The sequence below is a fragment of the Eurypyga helias genome, unplaced genomic scaffold, assembly GCF_000690775.1.
Source record: "Eurypyga helias isolate BGI_N326 unplaced genomic scaffold, ASM69077v1 scaffold7361, whole genome shotgun sequence".
Taxonomy (NCBI): domain Eukaryota; kingdom Metazoa; phylum Chordata; class Aves; order Eurypygiformes; family Eurypygidae; genus Eurypyga; species Eurypyga helias.
In genome coordinates, this window is record NW_010231871.1 from 243 (window position 1) to 24,018 (window position 23,776).

Here is a 23,776-nt window from a genome sequence, read left to right on the forward strand (position 1 = left end):
CTGCTGCTCCCGTCATCTCTCCTCAGCTTGCTCCTGACTTCCCCGTTTCCCACATTTCCCCCTTCAGCAGTGCTGCCTGCCCTCTCGGCTCCCTCATCCCCGCATCTCCCTCCCCTCGTGTGACAATGGCAGGATAGGGCTGCCTCTGGGTCCAGGCTTTGCTCCCTAAATTTGCAAGGCAGAATGGTCCCAGATCCTAGGTGGATCTCGGCCACAGTTGCTGGAATCCTCCGGTGACTCGTCTGTGGACTTTTACGGGCACTATAATTAAAATGACCATTTAAGTGTGTGTATGTTTCCCTCCGTCCTCCTGCTCTTGAGGGGTGCCTGGTGTCACTCACGGTTCAGGAAAAAGGAGGACACATAAGATATTCTTGGCCTGGGAGTGTTGGATGTTTCCCATTTTGTCCGTGTGCCAGAAGAAAACTGGCATCAGAATGGGACAAACTGGTAAATGAGGATGGAGGGAGTGATACCCAAGTGTATAAAATAGCCACATAGCCCAGGAGAAATGCAGTTTAGATTAAAGAATGTGACTAGGAACCACGGTTCCTGCGTCTTCTTGAACCTCCTGCGCTTCATGGCACGACCTTGGGAACATGTGTCACCTCTCCTAGGCCTCAGTTTCCCCAGCAGGGAAAGACTGGGGGGAGGTAATAAAGCTGAAATGCCCTCATGGGGCCCTTGGATGACTGAAGTAATGTTTGCTGGGTGCCTCAAAGATGTCGGGTGCTACATAAACAATAATCAGTGTTATTAAAGCCTCCCTGGCAGTCCCGTGTGCTGCAGAGGTCTCCAGGCTCCTGCTTCCCAGGTTCAGAGGAGGAGACCGTCAGTTTTACGCTGCTGCTGTACAGCTGCAGGGACACGATGATCCGTGCGGACGCACTTTTCCGTCTAGTTTTCACCTCCTCTGAGGGAACTGATGGACTAATGCCTTTGATTCATGTGAAAGCAAAGAGGGAGGGCGATCTGCTTGTGGCCCAGGAGCAGTGCTGGAAATTCAGATTAAATTCCGAATTAAATTCCCCTTCCGAATTTCAGGTTAAATGGTGAGGTTTTTATCGTCACTCTCTCAATGCAATAGGTCCTGTTCCAGCACTCGGATTTTGCAGGGGAGCTTTGGTGAGGCGCAGCAGCTGAGGGCCGTGCGAGAAGGCTGCCCTGCCGCCTCGCGGGATGGCAAGCTGGGTTCGCTCGCGCCCGCGTCGATGGCAGCGAGCCATCTTGGAGAGGACTTTTTACAAGAGCCTGTAGTGACAGGACAAGGGGTAATGGGTACAAATTGAAAGTCGGGAGGTTTAGATTGGATATCAGGAAGAAATTCTTCCTGGAGAGGGTGGGGAGGCACTGGGACAGGTTGCCCAGAGAAGCTGTGGATGCCCCATCCCTGGGAGTGTCCAAGGCCAGGCTGGATGAGGCTTGGAGCAACCTGGTCTAGTGGAAGGTGTCCCTGCCCATGGCAGGGGGGTTGGAACTAGATGATCTTTAAGGTCCCTTCCAATCCAAACCATTCTATGATTCTATGATACCTTACAAGGCCGAAACACCCCCCTGTAGCGTGTTCAGGGGCTCTGAGGAGTTGACCCTGTCTTTTGGATTCTGAGAAGCGTCTTTGGCTGCGTATGAAGACGTAGCCCGGTTGGAGGCAGGACGTGAAGCCCTTTACATACCCTCTGGGTTCTGAGCTGGTTAAAGCACTGGCAAGCCCTTGTAATTATAACTGCGTAAGCCTAAAGCTGGAAAAGCTTGATCGCAAAGCCTAGGGGTAGCGGCATCCCCTTAGGTGCTGGTGTGGATGGTCTGGGTCATGGAGCCAGGAATGCTGTGGGTCTGTTCAGACGAAACTCGCCCCTTCTTTGCCTCTGTCCTCTGAGGCTGCTCCAAGCTCCATCACTCCCAAGGGCAAGTGTATGTCCTCTGCGCTCACCGATTGCTGGCACCCAGGCACAGCCCCATCCTAGGGTTTGTTTCCTTGCTGCCATCAACCCCTGGGAATCTTCCCTCTGACTCTGGTATGGATGCAGCCCATCCGAGAGCAAAGAGGTTGATTCTGTGATTCTAACGGCAGGGAATGAGGTCCTCCTTGCTTCATTCCAGATGTTCCTGCATCATTTCAGGGAGGTCCCCATCCTGCCATGTGCATCGCCCTGGGACCTTTTCACAGCCTGGGCCTAGATTAGCAGTGTTGTGAAGAGGCTACTGTTTGGACACAGAGGAAAAATGAGTAGTCTGTTCCCTGGTGTTATAAGCCGATGGGTTGCGTGGCTCCCTGAATGCTTGGCTTTATGAGTATGCACGCCCTTATGGCATAGCCCTCCCAACGCCCGCTCCTCCCGCAGAGCGAGGCTGCCGGTTTCCGAGGGCGAGAGCCATGGGTCGTCTTCCCTAAACAAGCGATAACCGGTTTTGAGGAGGTGAAAGAACTCGCAGTTTACTCTCACGAAACTCCTTACGATTTACGTTGTGGGAAGGCGGTTATTGATGTACATTTATGCATAGTGCCACGGGGTAGGTAGCTCTTGATATCAGATGCGGGCTGGCTTTGGTTTTACCGTGCTTGGCCCGTGGGGGGGTTTGATCTCAGTAAGATCAGGATTAAGTCAGATGCTTATTAAAATAATTGCCTAAAATGATTTCTCAAATCAAACTTTCCCAACACCTCCTCCCAAACTTCTTCGAAGAGGGATGAAGGAAATAATCTGCAGAGGATTTTTTTTTTTCTTTTCCCCCTTAAACCACTGCAAGAGCATTAATGCAGCTCAAATCCTTGATTTCTCGTGAATAAATATCGCTATTCTTGCAGAAAACTCTGGCTTCAGTCAGAGGTGCAGCAGAAAGGCTTGCAGCGCCGAGATCCCGATTCCCAGCCATGGCCAGCGAGGTAGCGAAATCCCGGCCGGCGCTTTGGAAAGCGGGAGTGACCGAAATGCAGGGTCGGGAGCGGTGAGCGCCGGGGTCCCTCTCCATCGCGCTGCAGAGCACCGGGTTCGGGCATCGGCACGAAGTGACAGTTGTTCCTGTTATAATTGCCTGGCCAATAATAATTATCTTCAGATGTCTGCTGACGAGGGGCTCGCCAATGGGGAGGCAGGAGGCCTGTGCTGACTGCGCTGAGATTTATCTGGGCGAGGTGACGTCAAGGCGAGGGCTTGCCCAAAATCACAGAAACTTTTCCTCTGCTGCTGTGCCGGCTTGCTGCAGAGCTCCGGCCATCCCCGCTCCTGCAGCCGCTGCCCCTCGCTCCCCTCTCTTTTGCCTCTCCTCCCTTTTCCCATCTCCTGGTGGTTTTTTTTTTTTTTTTCCCCATGTTTAACCCCCTGGCAGCCTGCTGGCAGGGAGTAGCGGGAGCAGCGTCGGGGCGGAGGAGGATGAGCAGGATGGAAGCGGAGCTGTTATTCCCCAGAGATGCTGTGGGGCTGTTTTGGTCCATGAGCTTTCAGCAGAGAAGTGCTGTGTAAGGGCAGCTGGGCTTTTTGTTTCGGCTTTAAAGGGCACTGGGAACTCAGGCTGAATTCAGAAATTAACTTTGTGAACTTCAGACGAGTATAAATGTTTGTGTATTTAAAAAAAAAAAAAAAACAAACATCCTGGTACAGGAAGTTTTTTTAACCTTTTGTTACCTGAAACTTGCATGGGGAGAGACAGCAAATGCAGCTGATGCTGAGAGAGATTTATGCTTTGTGATGCTCTTTCTGGTCAAAACTGGAGGTAGACATGGGAGAGGAGAGGGTGAGACAATTTGGATTTGAAAATGCCCTTGCCTTTTAATAATTCACACAAACACCATGGTCCTGGACAGGTTTGTTTCCTAAATGTAGAACAAGCTTCTCTCATCCACTTAAGCTGCTCTTACCTCATGCAGAAATCAGGAGTGAGAGGTTGTGTGTGTAGCTCTCCAGGCATACGTGCGTGGCAGCCAAAAACTGATGTAAATTACTCTTTTCTGTGGGTTTTTTTTCTTTGCTAAATGCCAGTGAAAGCTGTGGAGGGGACGCTGCAGTCACCCTGTCCTTCCCTCTGTGCCACGGCAAGGACTTAAAGGGAAGATCTTGCTGTAGCACAGAGAGCTTTACTTGAGCAAAATTCAGCGCACTCAAGAATTTTGCCTCCCTCCACGTTTCACTTCCCAGAGGGGCTTTTTGCTGCTGTTTTGTGCAAACTGGCTGGAAAGCTGCGGGGCCAGCAGTGCACGGGAGCCTTGGTGCTGCAGAGATTAGAGGATGCCCTCTCCTCTGCCTTTCCTCCATCCGGCTGGTCTTCCTGAGCTCCATGGAAATACAGGGATGGAGTCTGCAGGGAATAACAGTTCATGTCTTTTCAGAGTTCAGGTATTTTCTGTCCGTGTGTGTGCATGGGGAAAAAACAAACATAAAGAAAAAGATGATGGTGGCACAAAAATGTCATCGTGAAGGTAAATTGGTATCTTCTGGATTCATCCTGCTGCTGAAACAGGCATTGGCTTTCTGCTCACCCTGTCCCTAGAGCATACATACATCTCCTATCATGTTGTTTCATTAATTTTTAAGCCTCTGAGAGTGAAGACCTCTATTCTGCTTGGTGAAACACCATGTGCTTGTGGGAATAATAAATTTGTAAGAAGGGAGCAAGAAGTAATTTAGGACTTGCCATCATTGTCAAAGGTGAATATGGACATTCAAGAGCATTTTGACTTGGGTTGAGGTGTAGGATATTGAATTATTTTGGCACTTTTTCAAAAGTAGCTTATATTCTTCCAGTACCTGAAGGGGATGACAAGAAAGCTGGGGGGAACATTTTCCCAGGGCAGGGTGTGACAGGACAAGAGGTAATGGGTTTGAACTGAAAGAAGGAGATTGAGATTGGACATCAGGAAGGAATTGTTCCCTGGAGAGGGACTGGGACAGGTGTCCCAGAGAAGCTGTGGATGCCCCATCCCTGGAAGTGTCCAAGGCCAGGCTGGATGAGGCTTGGAGCAACCTGGTCTAGTGGAAGGTGTCCCTGCCCATGGCAGGGGGGTTGGAACTGGGTGGGCTTTAAGGTCCCTTCCAACCCAAACCAGTCTGGGATTCTATGATTCCACGTAACCATTTGCTGGGAAAGCAGAGGGGTGTTTGTGCAAACACAGGCTGAGTAGCAAGTGGTGGCCTGAACTCCCGGAGTTGGGGTGCTTTTTATGGGTGGGCAAAGTAGCAACAGGAAGGAGGTGACTTCCCCTGGGGTCAGGGTGCGGAGTGCCTGGCCATCTCCTTCCTTCTCTAAACTCCCTGTCCCTGTTGAATTGCAAGGAAATTTTTCCCTGGAAGATGGTATTTCACCTCTGTTTCTGCTAGCTTGTGAATGCAGGCCCCCATGCAGAGGCAGACAGACCTTTATCCTTCTCTGGCTGAATCCACGTGGAGTCGGTGGGAGGAGGCACTCTGCGCCCTGGTCCAGCTCTCCAGCCTGCCGAGCCGTAGCTTGACGAGGATTTTGCATGAGGGATGTTGGGGCGACATGGGGTGGATATCCTTTCGGTTACGTGGGAGCATCTCTGCTTCACCGGTCCTGGCAAAAGCACATCCTGAAATCAACTTCCACAGGCTCTTCTGCATCCCGGGCGGAGCAGCCGGAGCGCATCACGGACCTTTGGCCAAGGTCATTGCGAGGACAGTATTTGGTACGGCGGCACGTGAGTTGCTGTTGGCTGTTTCGCCGTCAGGTTGGACATGCCTGTGGGCTTTTCCTAGGCACTGCGGCGGGATTACTTTCCCGATCGCCGGTTTTTAATCATACCTTGGTGACGAGCCACTGCTATTTAGCAAGGTGTGTTTTTTCCTTCTGTTAGTTTGTTTGAGGTGGACGCTATGCATGTCCCTTGCAACCTAGAAATCTTCAAAAAATGTCTTCCTTAAAAGCAGTGAATAAAACTTCCATGGGAACAGCTTCCATGTGCTCCTCCGCCCTCAAGCGGGCACAGTCTGGTTGTCCATGATCTGGTACGAGACGCTCCATAGACAGGCTGCTGTAATTCCTAGTCTTCTGATGAGCTCAGTGCTGGTAGATGTTGACTTTTAATGGGGCTCAGAGTAAGCCGGAGACCACTGCGTGTAACTCATCGTGTGATTAGGGGACTCGATTACTCCGTTTCCTGCAACGCCTCACATAACGTGATCCTTAAAGTCAGATGTGGTCACGTTCCTGTTGGTCTCGGCACAGAAAGGTCTGGCTGAGTATTTAACTCTCAGGTTTTGCCGCTGGTCTCTTCTCCGTGGCCATCTGTAGTGGAACTGGGGATAAAAGGATGGTTTGTACTTTTTTCTTCCTTTGCTCAGTCTCTGCCCGTTGCTCAAGGGTCTATCCCAGCCCTTTTCAGCTGACTGTGATCTGCTGACTCTTAGTGATAAATATAAGGATAAAAAGGAATTTTTTTAAGGGAAAGGCTGTAGCATTTATGTTTTCATAACTGTGTTAGCACGGGCAGAGCTGTTGTCAGTATAGAGCTGGGAATGCTGGAGGGTACAGAGCTGGGGTTTCTTTTTGCTTGGAGGGTAAACTTTTATTAGTTTATGGAGCTTTCCGCAGCTTTGAGAATGATTTTGTAGTACAAGGTCCACTGGGACTGCAGAAGGGAAGGTGTCTTAACCCTCTTTTTGGAAAGGCAAATCCACAGAGAGTTTAGATGCTTTTTCTTTTAATGAAATGAGTGGGGGTTAAAACATAGTATTATTTTAAAATGTAAATTAGCGTCAACTATAACGTAAAATAAGCTTTTCACTGCCTCACACTACATCAGCATGTGAGCTATTTCTGCATCCACGTTACCCCCTTACTGCTACCCAGTACTTTTTTACTGGCCAACTGTTTTGTCAGTCCACTTCAGCCTTGTCCTGGGTTGGAGCATTATAGAATCATGGAATGGTTGGAGTGGGAAGGGACCTTAAAGCCCACCCAGTCCCACCCCCTCCCATGGGCAGGGACACCTTCCACCAGACCAGGTTGCTCCAAACCTCATCCAGCCTGGCCTTGGACACTTCCAGGGATGGGGCATCCACACCTTCTCTGGGCAACCTGTCCCAGTGCCTCCCCACCGTTTCCGGGAAGAATTCCTTCCTGATGTTCTATCTCAATCTTCCTTCTTTCAGTTTAAACCCTTGTCCTGTCACACCCCGTTTATTCTGTCTACACAGCATGCAGCACAGGGGTGTCCCGTCCCTGACCAAAGCATCCCAGAATTGCTGCTGCTACAAGCCATGCCATTCCTCTTTGTGCCACAGCATCGAAACCCCAGGGGCTGGGTTTGCTGGGGAGGGGGGTGCTGGCCTGGGACACCCAGGTTAGCGTTATGCAAGCTGGCAGGAGAACAGCAAACAGCAGGGCTGCGATTGCACCCGGGCTAATTCAAGGAGAAAATGATGTCACTTCGTGCGCAGGGTTTGCCAATGTGGTTATTACTGCTTTTTCAGATCCCAAGCAGCAGCGTTACCTGATATTTCCTGTCACGCTGTGCCTTGTACTGCCTGCTCCGATGCAAAGCGCCAGTTGCAAGTCGTGTTGACTTTTGCGAGGACATCCTACCCTTTGATTGCCACGAGTCTTGCTTAGGGGCCAGGAGTTGGGTGGAAGGACTCCAAAACCAACATGACCTCCGTTTGGCTAGGGGAGGGACCCGGCTCCTGCAGCACAGACATACCCTGAAATGATGAAATGATGGCAGATCTTGGATCTGCTGAGCAGCCCTTGACCTTCTGTGGGAAGAGCTGGCGTTCGGCGTGGGGTAGAAGAGGGGGTGATGCACGTTGATGGGTTACTTCATGCCAGGGGACATGGGGCTTTGCAGGGTACGTGTAGTGGTTCATGCACTGTGCAGCAGAGGATAGTGATCCATATATCTCCAGGATGTGGGGAGCCAGAGCTCAAACCAACCACAGCCATAGCCCCCTCGTACAAGTTGGGCATCAGTCAGGTGCGGTTCTTTGGGAATCACCCATCCCACGATTTCAGTGGGAGATGACCAGTGTCATCTCTGAAAATTTCATTTTGTGCCTCAGTTCCTCAGCTGTAAAACGGGGAACAATTCCTTTCTGGGGATATTCACTGTTGGTTTTTTTATTGTGGCACACAGGTTACACTATGGTGGTAAGACTGGTATGAGTAACATTAAAACTACAGAACACTGACTGGTCTTGCAGCATTACCACTCCGCTTTACATTAAAACACTCTATTCTTGCCAAGGATGTGGGGCAAAGTTTGTCTCCTTGGTTGTGGTAATCGAGGAGTAAGAAGAGCTGCTGTAATATCTGAGGCAAGACTGTTTATTGTTAGTACCATGGGATTAAGCTGCAAAAGTCCAGACCATTCTTAATTGCAAATTTGTGGAAGGAACTCTCCTTCAAGTAGTCCGATAAAACTTCTGTCTATTCCACATCTTCTGATGATAACTTTTAAATAGAATTTTAAAAAATTGTTGGTAGTTTCAGCATTGGAAGTCTGCAAAGGGAGTGAAAAATGGATTGGACATCATCCATGTTTATGAGCGCTTCAAATGGAATGCTTGGTTTTGATATCTGATGGCCTCAGTTACCCCTGGACATAAAACCTGAGGTCAGTCAGGAGCATTATTAAGGACAAATATCTGCCCTGTATGTCTGGAGCCATCAGTAGTATCAATACACCTGGGAAGAGCAATCCCAGGGAGTGCCAATTAACGTTTTAAGGGGAAGGAATGAGGGGCTGAGTTCATCTAGGTGAAAACACCACATTATTAATAAACGGTCTGATCTTCTGGCTAATAAAATTGTCTGGTTTGCTTTTTTTGTTTTATTTTTTATTAAGAACCGTTAAGAGGTTCTTAAGATGATAGTAAAATCCCCTAAGTATAAATAAAATGAGGATGCCGAAGTTGTTGCACCATCCCGTTTGGATAGTAGGTTTATGGTCGAATCTTTACAAAGTCTGGATTTTTGCTTAGAGCAATTTTCCTTTTAGCTTTAATTGGGATTTTTTTCCTCTAGGTCTCCTGTTGTTCATCTGCTGAATGCAGATCCTCTGTAAACATGAGTTTTTGGGAGTTTGACAGCCAAGGAGAAAACTCCAAGCTATTTGGAACACCACGGTGTTGTCTGGATCCTCTTCTCTTCATTAGCCACTTGATCCTTGGCGAGGACTTTTGCTCATTGACATGGTAGCTCTGGGGTTGACGGCTGCTCCAGCCCACGTTAGACCTCAAGTTCTCATCATCCGGGTTCCCCTCCCCGGTGTGGATGGGAACCTGGCCATTGTGCGGGACATCTCTGTGCTCATGGGTGGCTGACCCAAACCCGATGGTGATTGCACTCTGTTTCCTGGGTAAAAGCTGATGCTGTGAGGCTGTGCTAAGGGGAACGGCTGATGAGAGTGCACAGCAGCGATTGCAGACCCCTGATGAGACGGGTTGTGTAACAGGTAGAAGTATTTCAAGATGCATCATGTTTCCTTTACATTATTCTGTGAGGGCATAGCCCCATTACGTTGGGTTTTTTTTTCCCTATAAATATTGCTGTTGGCCACTGTCTGAAACAAGGTACTGCCCAAGTTCAACCTTTGATCTGACCTGATCGCACCTGTGGGCTTAAATACCCTTTTTTGATCACGTGCTTGATAAAGAAAATACTATTTTTGTTACCAATCACGCCAGAACTGTCTGGCAGTGCCGTTCCCTCTTGCAGCAGCTCTGTGTACACAGACCATCAGTTTATTCTGTTAAATCGTTATTTGTTGTTTCAGAACTCTGTAAATACGATGGAGTTAAATCCATTATTTTAAAATCTTACTTGGATCGGCAGTTCATGCTGAAAATGCCCAGCAATCCTACGTGTGGTGGCTTTTTTTGGGGGTCTGGTACTAGGTGATGTTCCCCCCTGTGCAAGGCACTTCCCATGGATGCTATGGAATACTCTGTCTTGCCCCTAATGGTTTTTTGGGTTTAGGTTAAGACTAGTAGTACTCCAGGCAGACAAACCTCGTTCTTATTTTCGGAAAGGTTTAGTTAAGTTATTGCTGGGACTATGAGAGCCAGATCTGTGCAGTTTTGCATCCATCCCAGTGTGGGGAGGACAGTTCCGGAAGCCAAACACCATGGGTAAAAATAATACTATAGCACGGAAAGGAATCTCAGTCCGTGTGTCCTTGGTCACTGACTTCTACCATCACGTCTGAAACGTATTTTTTTTTTCCATTTTTAACAATTTCCCATAAGCTTTCCAGCATCTTCCAAGAGCCACTACTACAGTGGTGCTTACATAATGGCCAAATTTCAAAATGTAGTCCAGGTGTTCGTGTTGCAACACCTGGAGCCAGACTGTCACGAGGCTGGCATACCCAGGATTCTCACGCTTGTTAGGAAATGAATGCCAACGTTTTACTGAAAAACATTTTGAAAACCTGGTCCTTGTGTGATGGTACCCCTGTCTAAAGGTGGTACTACAGTGCAGGCCTTTCCCAAATTCCTCCAGGTGCATCTCCTGATCCTGCTCGGGAGGTTTGTATGTCCGGGTGATCACAGGCAGTCGATATTACTGTTTACTTGTTCATCCTTGGAGCGCCCTGCGGGCACTGCTGATGGGATTTGTCTGACCACACAGACCTGCTACGCGTGGTGTCTGAGTCATCTCATCCTGAAATAGGGAGCTGAGAGAGAGAAGTTGCATCCTAAAACCACTCCCTTCTCCGCACCAAATGCGGAGACACTCCAGGGAGCTAATTAGACCATAGTTATTTCCAACCATGCTCCTTTAATTTCTCCCCCACTGTGCATTTTCTTCTTTTTCCGGGTGTCCATTTGTTTTTTCCTTTTAATCACGCTTTCCCCCTCCCTCTTTCATTTTCTGTATATCCTTTTCCCGTTCAGGAGCCGCCAAGCCGGCAGCGTGGGCGGCTGGGGAAGCCCTGCATGCTGATGTAAACCAGCCTACGCGGTGGGAACCGGCTGGCGTGGGTTTTGGTGCTGGGCTGATGGAGCTGGGCAGCGCAGGCTGTCTCCGGATGAACAGAAAAACGTCCCACTGGCACCTTCCGAGGAAAGCGCTTGGTCCTTGACTTCTGGAATAGGGCAATAACATAAGGAGTGCTTGCTTGTAGCTTTCCTCAGCCCTACCATACCCTGGTATAAAAGGGTCCTCTCTTTTAAAAGCTGCTTCGCAGTCATTAGCTGGAAAAATCCTAAATAAAGCCTACAGTAAAACTTCTGTTGGCTCCAATGTAGGAGACTCAGTTCTAAACTTGAATGTGTTGACTAAATGCAACGTAGCATCTGGTGTGTAAAATGATTGTGACAATTCACGTATTTTGAAATGGTCATTACTGTAAATTGAGTAATTGGAAAAGATGCTAGGATGCTGTGAACAGACAAGAGATTGTGTCTACATTTAGAAAAAAATACATACCAGGCTGATAATACGGTCAATTCAGAGATTAGGGAGAAACAGTAATTATAAGAGCTATCGCAGCTTTTTACTGTGTGGTGAGGGAGCAGAGCTCCTCCCTGTGCTTTCTGTAGTAGCATGCCCCTGTGAAGGAAAAATGGACTAGGATAACAAGAAAAGGATCTGTTAGCATCTCTGGTGTGTTGACGTTAAAGCTGGGAACACAGATTTTGACCTCAGGCTTTCCAAATGCTCTTTGTGCCTTGACAGTCCCTGTGACTTCAGCTGTCGTGGTGTCACAGTATCATAGAATGGTTTGGGTTGGAAGGGACCTTAAAGATCATCTAGTCCCACCCCCCCTGCCATGGGCAGGGACACCTTGCACTAGACCAGGTTGCTCCCAGCCTCATCCAGCCTGGCCTTGGACACTCCCAGGGATGGGACATCCACAGCTTCTCTGGGCAACCTGTCCCAGTGCTTCACCACCCTCTCCAGGAAGAACTTCTTCCTGATATCCAATCTAAACCTCCCCACTTTCAATTTAAACCCGTCACCCCTTGTCCTGTCACTACAGACCCTTGTAAAAAGTCCCCCCCAGCTTCCTTGTAGGCCCTTCAGGCACTGGAAGGCTGCAGTAAGGTCATGGAGCATCTTCCCTAGTGAAATGCTGATGGCTTCAGGGTGACCCTGCAAGTGTAAGATACTGAGGGGGGGGTCCTTTGGTTTGTCTGGATGAACTTGGAGTATGGCGAGCAGTTTTGAATTGCATCCATTAAAATGGTGTATACAATTGAGGGAGGCTGTTGGCAGACCACAAGTATCTCACCTACGCTTTTCTTTTATGATTATTGCATTTTTGTCTTCATGGGCTGTGTCCTGATGACCTTAGTTATGATGCATATATATTGCTGGCTGAGAGTAGGTCCCTTTCCATTAAACCAGGTCGTGTTGTATGTGTTTACAGGAACATGAGTTTGGCTTCAGACATCTTTAACCCATTAGCCTTGTTTAAATTTTGAAGAACGAGTCTTGACTGGGTGGAATTTCAAGTAGCTTGTGTGTTGTTGAAATAGCTGTGTGTCTTGAAGGAGGGACGCTTGTGTCCACTGCATTACCATGGGGAGTTTACGGCTTTTCAGTATCTCTCTGCCCTTTGCTAAGGTCTGGGCTGAATCCCGCAGTCACATTCTTGGTGAGTTAGATGCTTCAGTGACAGAAAGCTCTATAATGTAGCATCTCTAACGACAGGAGGGATGCCTTGAGTGTGGTGGATCTGCACAGCTACCAGACCACCCCCGAGAGCTGCCCGAGGCCATTGCAACTCCACGTCTTGCCAGATTAGAATGACCATTTCCACTGACTTTAAGATGAGGTCTCTCTTCTTATCTCCTACGTCCTGTATGACATTAAAAGAAAGCAAGACTCTGATTCCCAGCACTTTTGAGAACCTCGCATTGCACGTACAGTAATTCAAAGCACATCAGACATTCATAGAATCATGGAATGGTTTGGGCTGGAAGGGAACTTAAAGACCATCTAGTTCCAACCCCCCTGCCATGGGAGGGTTAAACCATGCTGTCATTAAACCACGACAGCAGGGACACCTTCCACTACACCAGGCTGCTCAAAGCCACATCCAGCCTGGCCTTGAACACTTCCAGGGATGGGGCATTAACTTGGTACTTGCATTTTCCCTGGTTGCTGGATGAAATTCTGCTCCTTGAGTGGCAGCCAGCCGGTGAGGCAACCGGCACAGCCTCCCTGTCACCCAGGTTGCACAAGGCTGATGTCAGGGTGGGTTGCCTCGGCTTTGCTGTTGCTGGAGTAGCATCCCAGGGCTGAACTCTTGCCCCGTGCCACACAGAAGCAACCACGGCTGCAGTCAGTGAACTGGCCACTGGTGCCAGGGTGGCCTGTCGTGACTTCTGGGGCCATGAGCCACCGCGGTGGAGCAGAAGGGACTGACTGAGGCAACAAATCGTCAGGCTGCTCCAGCTGTCTTGCCCAGAGGCTGCCTGTGTGGCTTTCCTGAAAGGAATCCTGGAGACAGCGTGGCGTGGAGGTGACGTGTCCGTTGGTACTCAGGATCCATACGAGCACGTATGCTGAGGTGCTCCTGTGCCCAAAATGCTACACCCATGCAGGTTCCCTTCTAGCTGCGTGAGCAGGGATGAACGCTCCAAGTTGTGCGTTACGCCAACATTCTTCTCCAACTGGACCTCGTGGTTTGCTATAATGCCCGGCCGTCTGGTCCCTAGACCATCCTGCACGACCTGCTTTGCTCAAAGAGTGCGTAAGGCACCCATCCAGAGAACTGCAGGCTTCCAAGGACCTTCCCTATTAAATCCCTGTCTGGGATTTGTCCGAGTCAGCGGGAGACATACCTGGGACTTGAATGGGAAAAGGATGTAAATTTGAGTGCAGGAGTGGCGTAGCTGTGATTCAGGCAGATGCAAGTGCTGCTGAAGGTGGAATAGGCTGGGGGACATCCCCCCGGGATGCTTCCTGCAGAAATGCTTATGAAGAAGGATGTAAATGCAGGATGTGGCTGTGGAGTAAATAGTAATATGTGGGGGATGAGTAGAAAGCATGAAGATTAAACTGAAAAGGGCTTGTTTCCCAGAGACTGGCTCATGTGCAATCCTCCCTGTGCAAGGGCTCCTCTTCCAGGGTAAAACTGCCCGTCTCCAGTGTTGAACCAGTTGATGTGGGAAGGGGTTTGGGTGCCGTCTGCCGTGGTCCGGGCTGTGTGCTGGAGAAAGCCTTATGGAACAGAAAGGGGAAAGAAATGTCAGTTCTAGCCTGCGTGTTGACTCATCGGAGACATTCTGAAGGTTACGGATATATGTTAAGCAGGTATTAAATAGCTTTTGCTTTATACATATCATTTACAAAAGCAAGTATCCGCTTCAGGGCGCCAGAGTGAATAAGAATATGAGTTAATTAGTGTCTGCATTTTCAAAGTGGTAGGAAAACAGGATTTAGATGAGAAAAACTTCCAATAAGTTCTCTGGTGACTTGAAAACTGGTGACTTTGGTAAAACCTCTTGGCCTCATACTTTGGATTTTCTTCCCATGCACTGCTTTCTGCAGCTGTGTCCATTGGACTCGGTGTAGTCGTTTGGGATTTGTGTGACCCCAGAGAGGAGAAGTTCCAACCTGCTCACCCGTGGCTGTCTGCGGAGGGGCAGGTCCGCCCATGATGGGGGTGCATCGTAGGGGTACTGGGCCCTAAGTCACTGGTTTTGCAGAGCGATGCAGGAGGATGAGCAGGACCACAGGCTAATTTGTAAACAGGCCTCGCGGGGTGTTTCATGGCCGGCAGAGTGACCGGGCTAATCCTGCAACCCTGCAGCCTTTATCACGGTGCCTGGCAGAGCAGCACGGCTGACACCCTCTGCTTTACCATATTTCCACATTCCCATCTCCGGCTTTTTCAGCATGGCACAGGTTTATTTTCCTTTCCCAGACTTCAGGATGGAAGAAATCCGCGTTAAGGCCTTCCCCGAAGCAGTACGAAAACGCGGAGGCCCCCTTGCAAAAGGGAAGGACCTCTGTGCCGTCCAGTTTCTTGGGGACGCGACTTTGCGCCGTGAACAGCCTCGCGGTGCGTTCAGAGATGCTCGCCTGACTCTGCGAGGTTTGCTGACTCACTCTTGCGCTGCCTTTTTCCTTCTTGTTCCCTGGATGCGTTGATTTTTATCACTGTTACAAGGGCTGTGCCCTGGACACGGTATGATCGGCGTGTTTGGCTCCCGGGGTGGTGGGAGCTCTCTATGCTTGGGTGCGGACGTTGATATAATTCACCCCTTAGTGAATAATAGCAACAAAATAGAGGGAGTCTGAACCCCCTCCATGCATGAGGGAGGGCTCTCAGACGCTGCTTTTGGGACAGGGCCATCCCCAGCATCACTGCCTGGGACTGTGCACCACCAGCTGCTTCTGTTCTTACTGTCTGGTCAGGTCCTGCCCCCCAACGCTATTTTGACCCACTGATTTAAATTTAAATGTAAAAGGCACCACACAGGCAGCCTGTGTCTGGAAGTGAGACAGCGGAGCTTCTCCAGGAGGAGGGTGAGTGATCAAAGGCCCCGTGTACCACCCCCCTTGCTCACAGGGTGATGCTGGAAGGGCTTCATCCGTCTCCTCTCCGGGTGAGCTGCAGCAGCCCGGCGCCCTCCCAGCCCTGCTTGCTTTCCCGCTTTGATCTGTCACCCGGAGCCGTGAAGCATCCGTGTCTTTTGCCACTTCAAGGAGTGTCTGTTCTTGATGTGAGATGCTCAGGTGCTCGGAGGTACGGCTTGTTTCCTGCATGTCTTCCCAAATACCAGTGGTACTCTGGTCTCGGGTGACACTCCCAAAATCTATGAGGATCCAGGTTAGCATGCAAGGACAATCATATCTTTAGGTTTTTACCCTGTACAGCCCAGGCTCCTAAATTTTGTCTGTGGGTATCCCAGATGGTTGTGACTGTCTTGTCTTCTCAGTCTCTTCTAAACAGGTCACCTCACCTCTTGTCCAGCTTGCTTAGGGCAAGTTTGAAGCCCATCTCATTAAGTTGCTGTCACTCTGTTCTCTTTCTTTTGAATCAGATGATGTCCAATGTTTTCCCAGCAATCTTCATGCAAAGAATGACATTCCATGGCTAATTACCAGGGAACTAATTAGCAGGCAACTTCTTCCTTCATGGCTCAGAGAGGGTTATGTACGCATTCCCAGGGGGTCGTACCTTGCAGCGGCATTGCTGTGAATGGAAACTGCTTTTTCCCTCATGTCTTTTCCTCATTATCAGTTTTGGGTCAGGCTGGGATCAGGCAGACAGTGCTCCCCAATATCACCAAGCAGAATCCAGCACTGACAGTGCCTTGGAAGCCCCCCCGGATTGAAATGCCGGCTCTGCACAGCCGTGGCAGCTGAACAGAACCACCCTTAAAGCTCTGCTTTAGGGAACGTCAGCCTGGAAAGGGCTGCCTTTTTGGTTCTTTTTAGGCACTATTGATTTTTTTTCTTTTTTTTTTTTTTTCAGGCTAAACAATATTTATGGCATTTCTTACTGCAGGACTCAGCATTCCAAGTTCAGTGAGATCAGTGATGATTAGCAGTCACAAACAGAAAATCCAGGTTTGAAAATCTTGGCATTTTTGATTGTGACAGTTTTAAGTGCTGGAGGGCTTTAAACACACAGCTTCTTCTGGTGTCTTCTTAGCTGTTTCTTCGTAGTGGAAATGACTGTCGGCTTCTTGAACCAAGCTCCAAGAGCGCTCCAGGCACTTCAGTGGCAATACTAAGGGTTTGTCACTAGGCTTTACTCACTTTTTGATTTGTATTTTTGTCAATGGAAAATGGAATCCAGGACTTTGCCACCCAGCTTTCCAATGCCCTCTTCTACAGAGCCGAGGAGGAGGCTTCGTTGCCTTCCCCGAGTACCCTTGCCTTGGAAACCCTAAGCCTGCTCCCACCCTGGTTGGCCCTTTGTGCCATATCCCCACCCGAAACTGGCCACTTGGCTTTTTTCCTTAAGAGAAGAGAAGAGATTTGTACCTCTGGAAGATGCTTTGGGCTGTGGGCAGCGTCAAGGAAATATCCATATATTAGTTATATGGATACTTAGGCCGGATTTTCCAGTTGTTTGTTTTACAAGCCTGCAGAGACATCTTAATGCAGTCAGAGGTTATTAAGTCTAAGTTGTTAAGTTTATTTTAATGACTTTAATAGACCTTTAGCATTCATGTTTAATCCAGTACTACTTACTGGACTACACAGCATGTTGACACTTTCAAAAAGCTTCAGGCTTGGCAGCTCTCCGAAAGAGTACTTGTATTTCCCAGGTACTTGGATGAATTTCTCCTGCACTTGGACTAAAACGTGAAACCACCAGCAGAAGGGAGCCTGATGCTGGAGTTTAAGCAGCATCACTGGCTTTGAAAGGGTGTTTGTACGCGGCTGCCAGGCAGAGGCATGGGGTGGAAGGCTGATAGAGTGAAACGGATTTGGTTTGGTGCAAATCGGGCATAAAACATTGTGCCAGCCAAGGAAGTCTCAGAAGCTGCCCAGCAGACCATGCGACCGTGTTCACTGGGATGAAGCCTAGCTCAGGATGCTTCCAGCCCTCTTCAGATTCCAGGGAGAAATCTACCTTCCTGCTGCTTACGGCACAACAGAATAAGTGTCATCCACTTTATTCTGTATTGCTTGAGCGTCTTTTCTTTTGGCATTGGAGTGCTTCTCCAGCAATTCCGTTGCAAAGTTTCTGGACTACATTAACGTTTAATCTGCCCTCTGCTAGCTGGCAGTTTCTATCCTGATTTGCAGTGATTAAAAATTAATCTAGCTAGGATTTGGTGGTACTCCAGGATTCGGGCATTCGGATCTTGTAAGTCAGGTTTTAAACTAAATGCACATCACACGCACATCTGCCTTATTTAAACCATAGAATCAGTGTTCCATCTTTAAAGATAATTCATGATTTCCTGGTTGATTCAGCATTGCAGGTGTATCACTGCAGCTGAACGAGCAGAGAGCATCTTCCAATTGACTACTCATCCCTTTGGAGGGATCTCTTGTGGTTGGTGTCAGAACCATGTGCAAAAGGAGCTTCTAAGACTGTGGCTGCTACGTTTTTGCTGTTGTGTTTCAGGAAGCAAACCCAGCACTTCTGGCTTTTGCTGAGGCAAAGCATCCACTAATGCCATAGGTCAAGTTCTGTTCTTTGCCGTGAGCAGCCATAGAAGAATGCTAACTTGAGGAGAGGTTCAAAGCCATAGAAAGACTTGATTCTCTTCCAGAGATAATCCGTATGCGATTTTCCTAAATATTTTGTCATGGGTTTCTGTCTCTTGTTTTCTTAAGTGCATGTTGGCACTAAATGCCTGCCGACCTTCCTTGGATCAGCTTTCATCACCTAATAACTTGAGGTAATGTGTGCAAATCCTAGGATTTACATATTTGACTGATTTATGAGTAAACATCTCACACTCTGTTTAAATCTGCTTGAGTCCAAAGAGATGCTGATGTGGATACCCCGTGGATGTATTGCAGTCATATTGCAGGTACTTGGACACGACAGGTTTTGTTCATCAACTCTTCCCCAGCTATGACAAAATGCTTTTGCACCTAATGGAAGCACCGGTTTGGGTATTTTCCATCAGATCTGTGCAGTTTTTGCGGAAGTTGGGCTAAACCTGTTCTTCTGCAAATATTAACACAGTTGGGGTTTGTTTTTTTTTTTTTTAACAAGTATACTGTAATTAGGATGCCTCTCAATTCTTCCTGGCAGTGTATTAGCTCATGAAGGGCTACAGCATTTTCACTGGTATATGATGAAACCTGCGTAACCAGAGCTGGAGTCTGCAGTTCCCAGTGGCGGTGCTCCATCCGCAGGACTTCTTTATCATGCTCCACAACTTTTTCAGGGTATGATATGTTTAGTTTAAAACATCTTTTGATTTTTTTTGGCTTTTAAACAAAAGCAATGAACTCTTCTCTAAGTGTCCAGGGCTCTGCAGAGAGAGGTGTCCCGTCACACCGTTAGGTAACTGTTTTGTGAAATAGCTTATCCCAGTAGACGTATTTCTAATTCAAGTTAGGTAGATATCTGTGTGTGTATTTGGACTCCTCACCAAAGGTTAATGTGTTATCCAGTAGGCTGTAGTCACAAGAATGCCAACAACATATTTTTATCACTCTTCAGTAGAAAGTAGCACTGTGGTCCTGTGTGAAATGCTATCCTTTCGCTGCTTCCAGGATGAAGATCCAGCACATCTACATGCACAAAGTGAAAGATTTAGGCCCAGGTTTCAACTATATTAGAGTTTTTGAATATTGAAAATCTTCGCTTTTGGTTCTTAGTCATCTCTGACAGTGAATGTGAACTGGATCTAAAACCCCAACATGTTGGACCTTTTAAGGTTCGTTTCACTGGATTCAGAGAAGGTTTCATTTCAAATCTTCCAGGGTTCCTTCTTCCAAGTGAAATGTAGAACAGCAACTTTACGGTTCTTTCCTATACCATTTTATTCTGTAACTTCTCCAGCAATATATTAGGACACTACTTTTAGTGTCACTTGAGTAACCATCCTAAGTCTGATAAGCAGTTAATGTAGGAGCCCTAAACCAGTTCTTAAACCTGTGCCATTGTAGCGATGCGGGCTGTTAGTAGCAAAGTTTTCAGACTTTGCTAGTAGCAAAGTTTTCAGCAGTTCAATTTAAGGCTTTTCTGCAGGTCAATTCCTTGGTCAGGACCAAGTTTTAAGTCAAACAAGTAGGAAGTGAAGCGTGAAGTACAGACTACCAGAAGCAAAAAAGCACAAGACTATTTCAGGTTTTAATGAGATGTGAAATGTTCTCACCTTGCAGAAAAAGCTCTCTGAAGAAAGATCACCATTGCCTTTAGGTTATTCTGTGGGTAGAGTCATTTTTTCTCTACTAAGAGTTAATCTCTAATGCAATTACTGTTCAGTTATAAAATAATTATTTTACTTGAGACACCAAGGCTTTCTTATTTAGTACTTCTTTTTGGTCTCCATGGATGGGACCGTAGTAGCTGTCCTAGCCATACAACAGGCATAGCAGACCAAATGTAGGTGCAGGTGTCTTTTCTCAAAGCAAAGGTTTTCCTAGAGGTCAAATGAAAATCAGGGAGCCAAGTCCCTGAGAACATGGAAACACGTGACTTGTAGGGTTCTGGATGCTCTGCGTGGGACTTCGCCTGAGAGTTAAGTATAGAGACAGGCTGAGCTCTGTATTTAAATGGTGACCTTTTAGAAAGGAGTAAAATAGCTTTTACATAAGCTATTCCTCAGTAACAACGGATGATGCAGTATTGTGCTTAGGTTGGTGTGACCAGGCTGGAGTACCCAAACCAGAATTACAGTAACGCTCTTCTTTACTATCTATCAGTAGAGGAACGATGGACATCCCCAACTGCAAACTCGTGTAGACACTGGGTGCTCTTTCCCCAGTCCTGTGCCTGCAGAACTGCGCAGAGATCCATCTCTTCTTCTCTGCCCTTCAGCGTCTGTGTGAGGAGAGGAAAATCACAGGTTTGTGATGTTTTTGTGATGTTTTCAGAGTCAGTCACGTTTTCTTGTGAAAGGCAAATTTTGTTTCTAAAACAAATCTTCTGTTTTAGAAGATTACAGAGCCAGCTGATTCATTCATTATACTTTTTAATTGTTGTTAAGATGATTACATTTTTCTGTATTAGATTTAGTTCAATTCGTCAAATCATAGAATCCCAGAATAGTTGGAAGGGACCTTAAAGACCACCCAGTCCCATCCCCTGCCATGGGCAGGGACACCTTCCATAGCCCAGGTTGCTCCAAGCCTCATCCAGCCTGGCCTTGGACACTTCCAGGGATGGGGCATCCACAGCTTCTCTGGGCAACCTGTCCCAGTGCTCCCACTCTCTGAGGGAAGAATTCCTTCCTGAATGTCCAGTCTAAATCTCTAATATAGTCCATATAGTTTAGGCAGATAAAATACCTAGGAAATAATCAGAAAGACTGGAGAATGAGTCCAGGAAAAAATATCACCAAAACCTCCTGGTCAACATCTTGAAGGCTTAGAAAATGAGCTCCTTTGCAAGACACTTCCAGCTGCCTTTTCCTGAAAGGCCAGGAGGAATTTGCTGTGTTCTGTCTTATCTTTTTGGATCACTCACTCCTCATGGTTAAAGGTAGCTAAAACTACATGTGCTTAATGGACAGCAGAAAAGAACCTCTTATATATTGAAACCTCTTCCTCTGAGTCCAGGGCAGAGAGAATTTGAATGGGAAGAAGGGGAGGCATAGTCAGGACCAGCCTGGGCAGCCTTTAGCAATTATGGTGATGCCTTTGTAGGGTCCTTTCAGTGCTGGGTTTGATGTAAACAGGAAACAATTAGAGCAGAAATGTGGGACTCTATTTCTGTTGCATTTCCTGTGCAAAACTGTGGGCTGAGCCATTTGGGAATTTTCCTTTTAATTGCACCCTTGGTTGTGTGAGGTATGTTGATTGACTTTATGTGATGCCCCCCCCCACCCCTCCCCAACAGCTCTTTAGGACCGATTCAGGTAACCTGCACCACGTACCAAAGGGTATTTCAGCTCAGTTTGCTATCTAAAAATACCGAGGGCTGGATTTGGTCCTTGGTTATGCAAGAGGAGTTGCAGAGAGACTGTGGACCGTCTTGCCAGCTGCAGGAAGGAGGCGGGATGCTCCAGGCTCGGCACCCTGTGGGCATTCCCAGAAAAGGATCAGCGGTGATTACGGCTTGTGCTGGCTTCAGGTAGTCACGTTGCGTGGTTGGGGAACCCGAGCTGCCCGCCCCAGCCCTTTGGTCACACAGGATGTTGTGTGTGCTGCACAAATAAAACATTATCCCAGATAATTCTCCGAGCTCTGTGGGGTGAGCTGCTCTGTTTGCCTCGGGGCTCCCCGTTTGTTGCGGTGTCGCAGTAGTGATGCTGTAGCTCCAAATCAGAAGAGAAGACCCCACCTGAGGCAGGCAAGTCCTTTGAAAGTTTGATAAGTGCCAGCAAAATGAGACCAGGAGTTCAAGATATCCATAAACGCGTGAAAGTTCAAGGAATTTATGCATAATTAATAGCAGTAACCGAAGCAGAGCAGCAGGTGAACATCAGTCTTGGCTTTCTTTTGGCACCTGCTTGGCACATCCATTTCTTGACTGAGGAGGATTGAGACCAGAGGCAGTTTTAAATGTTATCAAACTCTACTCAAGATGCCACTGGTAAGTTTTATCACTAGTGAAGATCTTGGAATTACAGCATACTTTTGTTTGGCTTCAGAGATGCATTAGCTCCGAGGCATCTGATAGAGGAATTTGACTGCATATACATGAGCCAGAAAGCTGCTGGAATTGCCCAAGAGGATTCAGATCTTTCCAGAACTGGGTAGTACAAATCCAGAGAAAGACACAGGCAATGGTTTTCTTAGTTTCCCTGTAAACCTGCAATTAAAAAATACAGGGTTTTGTGATACTTGCTGGATTATTTACCTGGATTATTCAGGATATGTAGCTGTGACCTGTGTGTGGATGGATGCACACGTGCAAACTTCCGAAAGGCAGTTCTAAAAGGCAATTCTTACGGAGGAACAGTAGGGAGATTACTGCCGAAGAATGCTTTATAAGGCACAGAAAGGGAAAGAACACATAAATACCATGTTCCAACTCAAAATCTTTTTGTTTGGCTGGTGATGCGTGCACTCCTTGGCAGAGTGATTCTTCTCAGTATTACTGAGATATGGGTGTGAAGACATCGTGGTTGGGCTTAGGTGTTTCTGTGTGAAATTCCGCTTTGCTTCTGCCCCGTAAATTGTCATTAAGAAGCATTTTATCAGCATCCAACATGAAATATGAGATTGGATTGATAATACATACACAGCTACAGAAAGGGGTGCCTTTCGGATCTCTGTGCATGGTGCAAAATTTATCTTTTTTCCTAGCTGTATTGGAGGGATGGTGTTTAAATTACAGCCTGGAATAATTACAGGAAAGAAAACAACTACATTTATGCATCTAACATTTTAGAAATTCAGTTTCTTACATATATTTGCTGAATAAATGTCACCTTACTGGAACTTGCACAACCAGGTGATGTGTTCATTTGCACAATCAAGAGCAATTCAAACATGCAAGAGGACAAAGATAAAATTGGTTTTGTAATGATAAAGCCAAAGGCCTTTATTTTTGTGCAATTAAAATTTCACCTCCAAGTTGCGTAGCGAGTTGTTTGCGCAGCGTTTCGTTCGGTTCCTACCCCCAGAAGGATACGTAAAAGGTGTGTTAAGCAGGCGGTGAGCTGCAGTTTGTTTGGAACCCTTCTGGGCCTTGGTGCTTACTTGTGATGAGGCAGAGGTTAAGGTCTTAGGCTTTGCTTTTAGTTTTAGCCATCCTAAGTTTTTCTTCTTTGATATTTCTTCCCAAGGGAAGAAATGACCTTCAGTCTAACTTTTGTGGGTAGCTTAACCGTTCTCCAGTTTGTCTTGTGCCGCTCAGCCGATGAGTGCGTTGATATTTGTTTGTTCTAGCCAAGAAGGAAGAAAACCCTGCTTTTCTTGATGTTTTTAATCATCGGTAAGGTGCCTTGTAAAGAAAACAAGCACACAGAGCCAGTGTTTATGGGCTTTAATGGTATATACAGGGGTGCTTGGAGGTCCTGGGATTTCAGACAGCTCTTTTGGAGAATGCGCCTGTGCATCAGCTGTTACTATTTTAGGCAGGTCAGGTTTTCCTTCCACAGAAGAACGCCAGGTAGATGTCCACAGAGACAAACAAGGTTGTTTTGGATAATGTTAAAAATATGATGTGTATTTCCAGCACTGACGGTGTTACTGGGAAGATTGGAGAAATCGTGAGAGTGCTCACAGATGGTTCGGGGGCCGCTGAAGATGCCCCCTGAGGAAAAATTTTAAG

At 47.4% G+C, this 23,776-nt stretch overlaps 1 protein-coding gene across 1 annotated transcript in view; it reads left to right on the top strand.

Annotated features, from left to right (window-relative positions):
• Positions 1-5,475: 5,475 nt before the first annotated feature.
• Positions 5,476-23,776, top strand: part of LOC104516803 (elongation of very long chain fatty acids protein 6-like) — a 67,355-nt gene continuing 49,054 nt past the window's right edge. Inside the window, exons 1-2 of the mRNA XM_010161250.1 lie at positions 5,476-5,650; positions 14,831-14,968. Of these exons, the coding sequence (XP_010159552.1) occupies positions 5,476-5,650; positions 14,831-14,968 (313 nt within the window). The remainder of the gene's footprint in view (positions 5,651-14,830; positions 14,969-23,776) is intronic.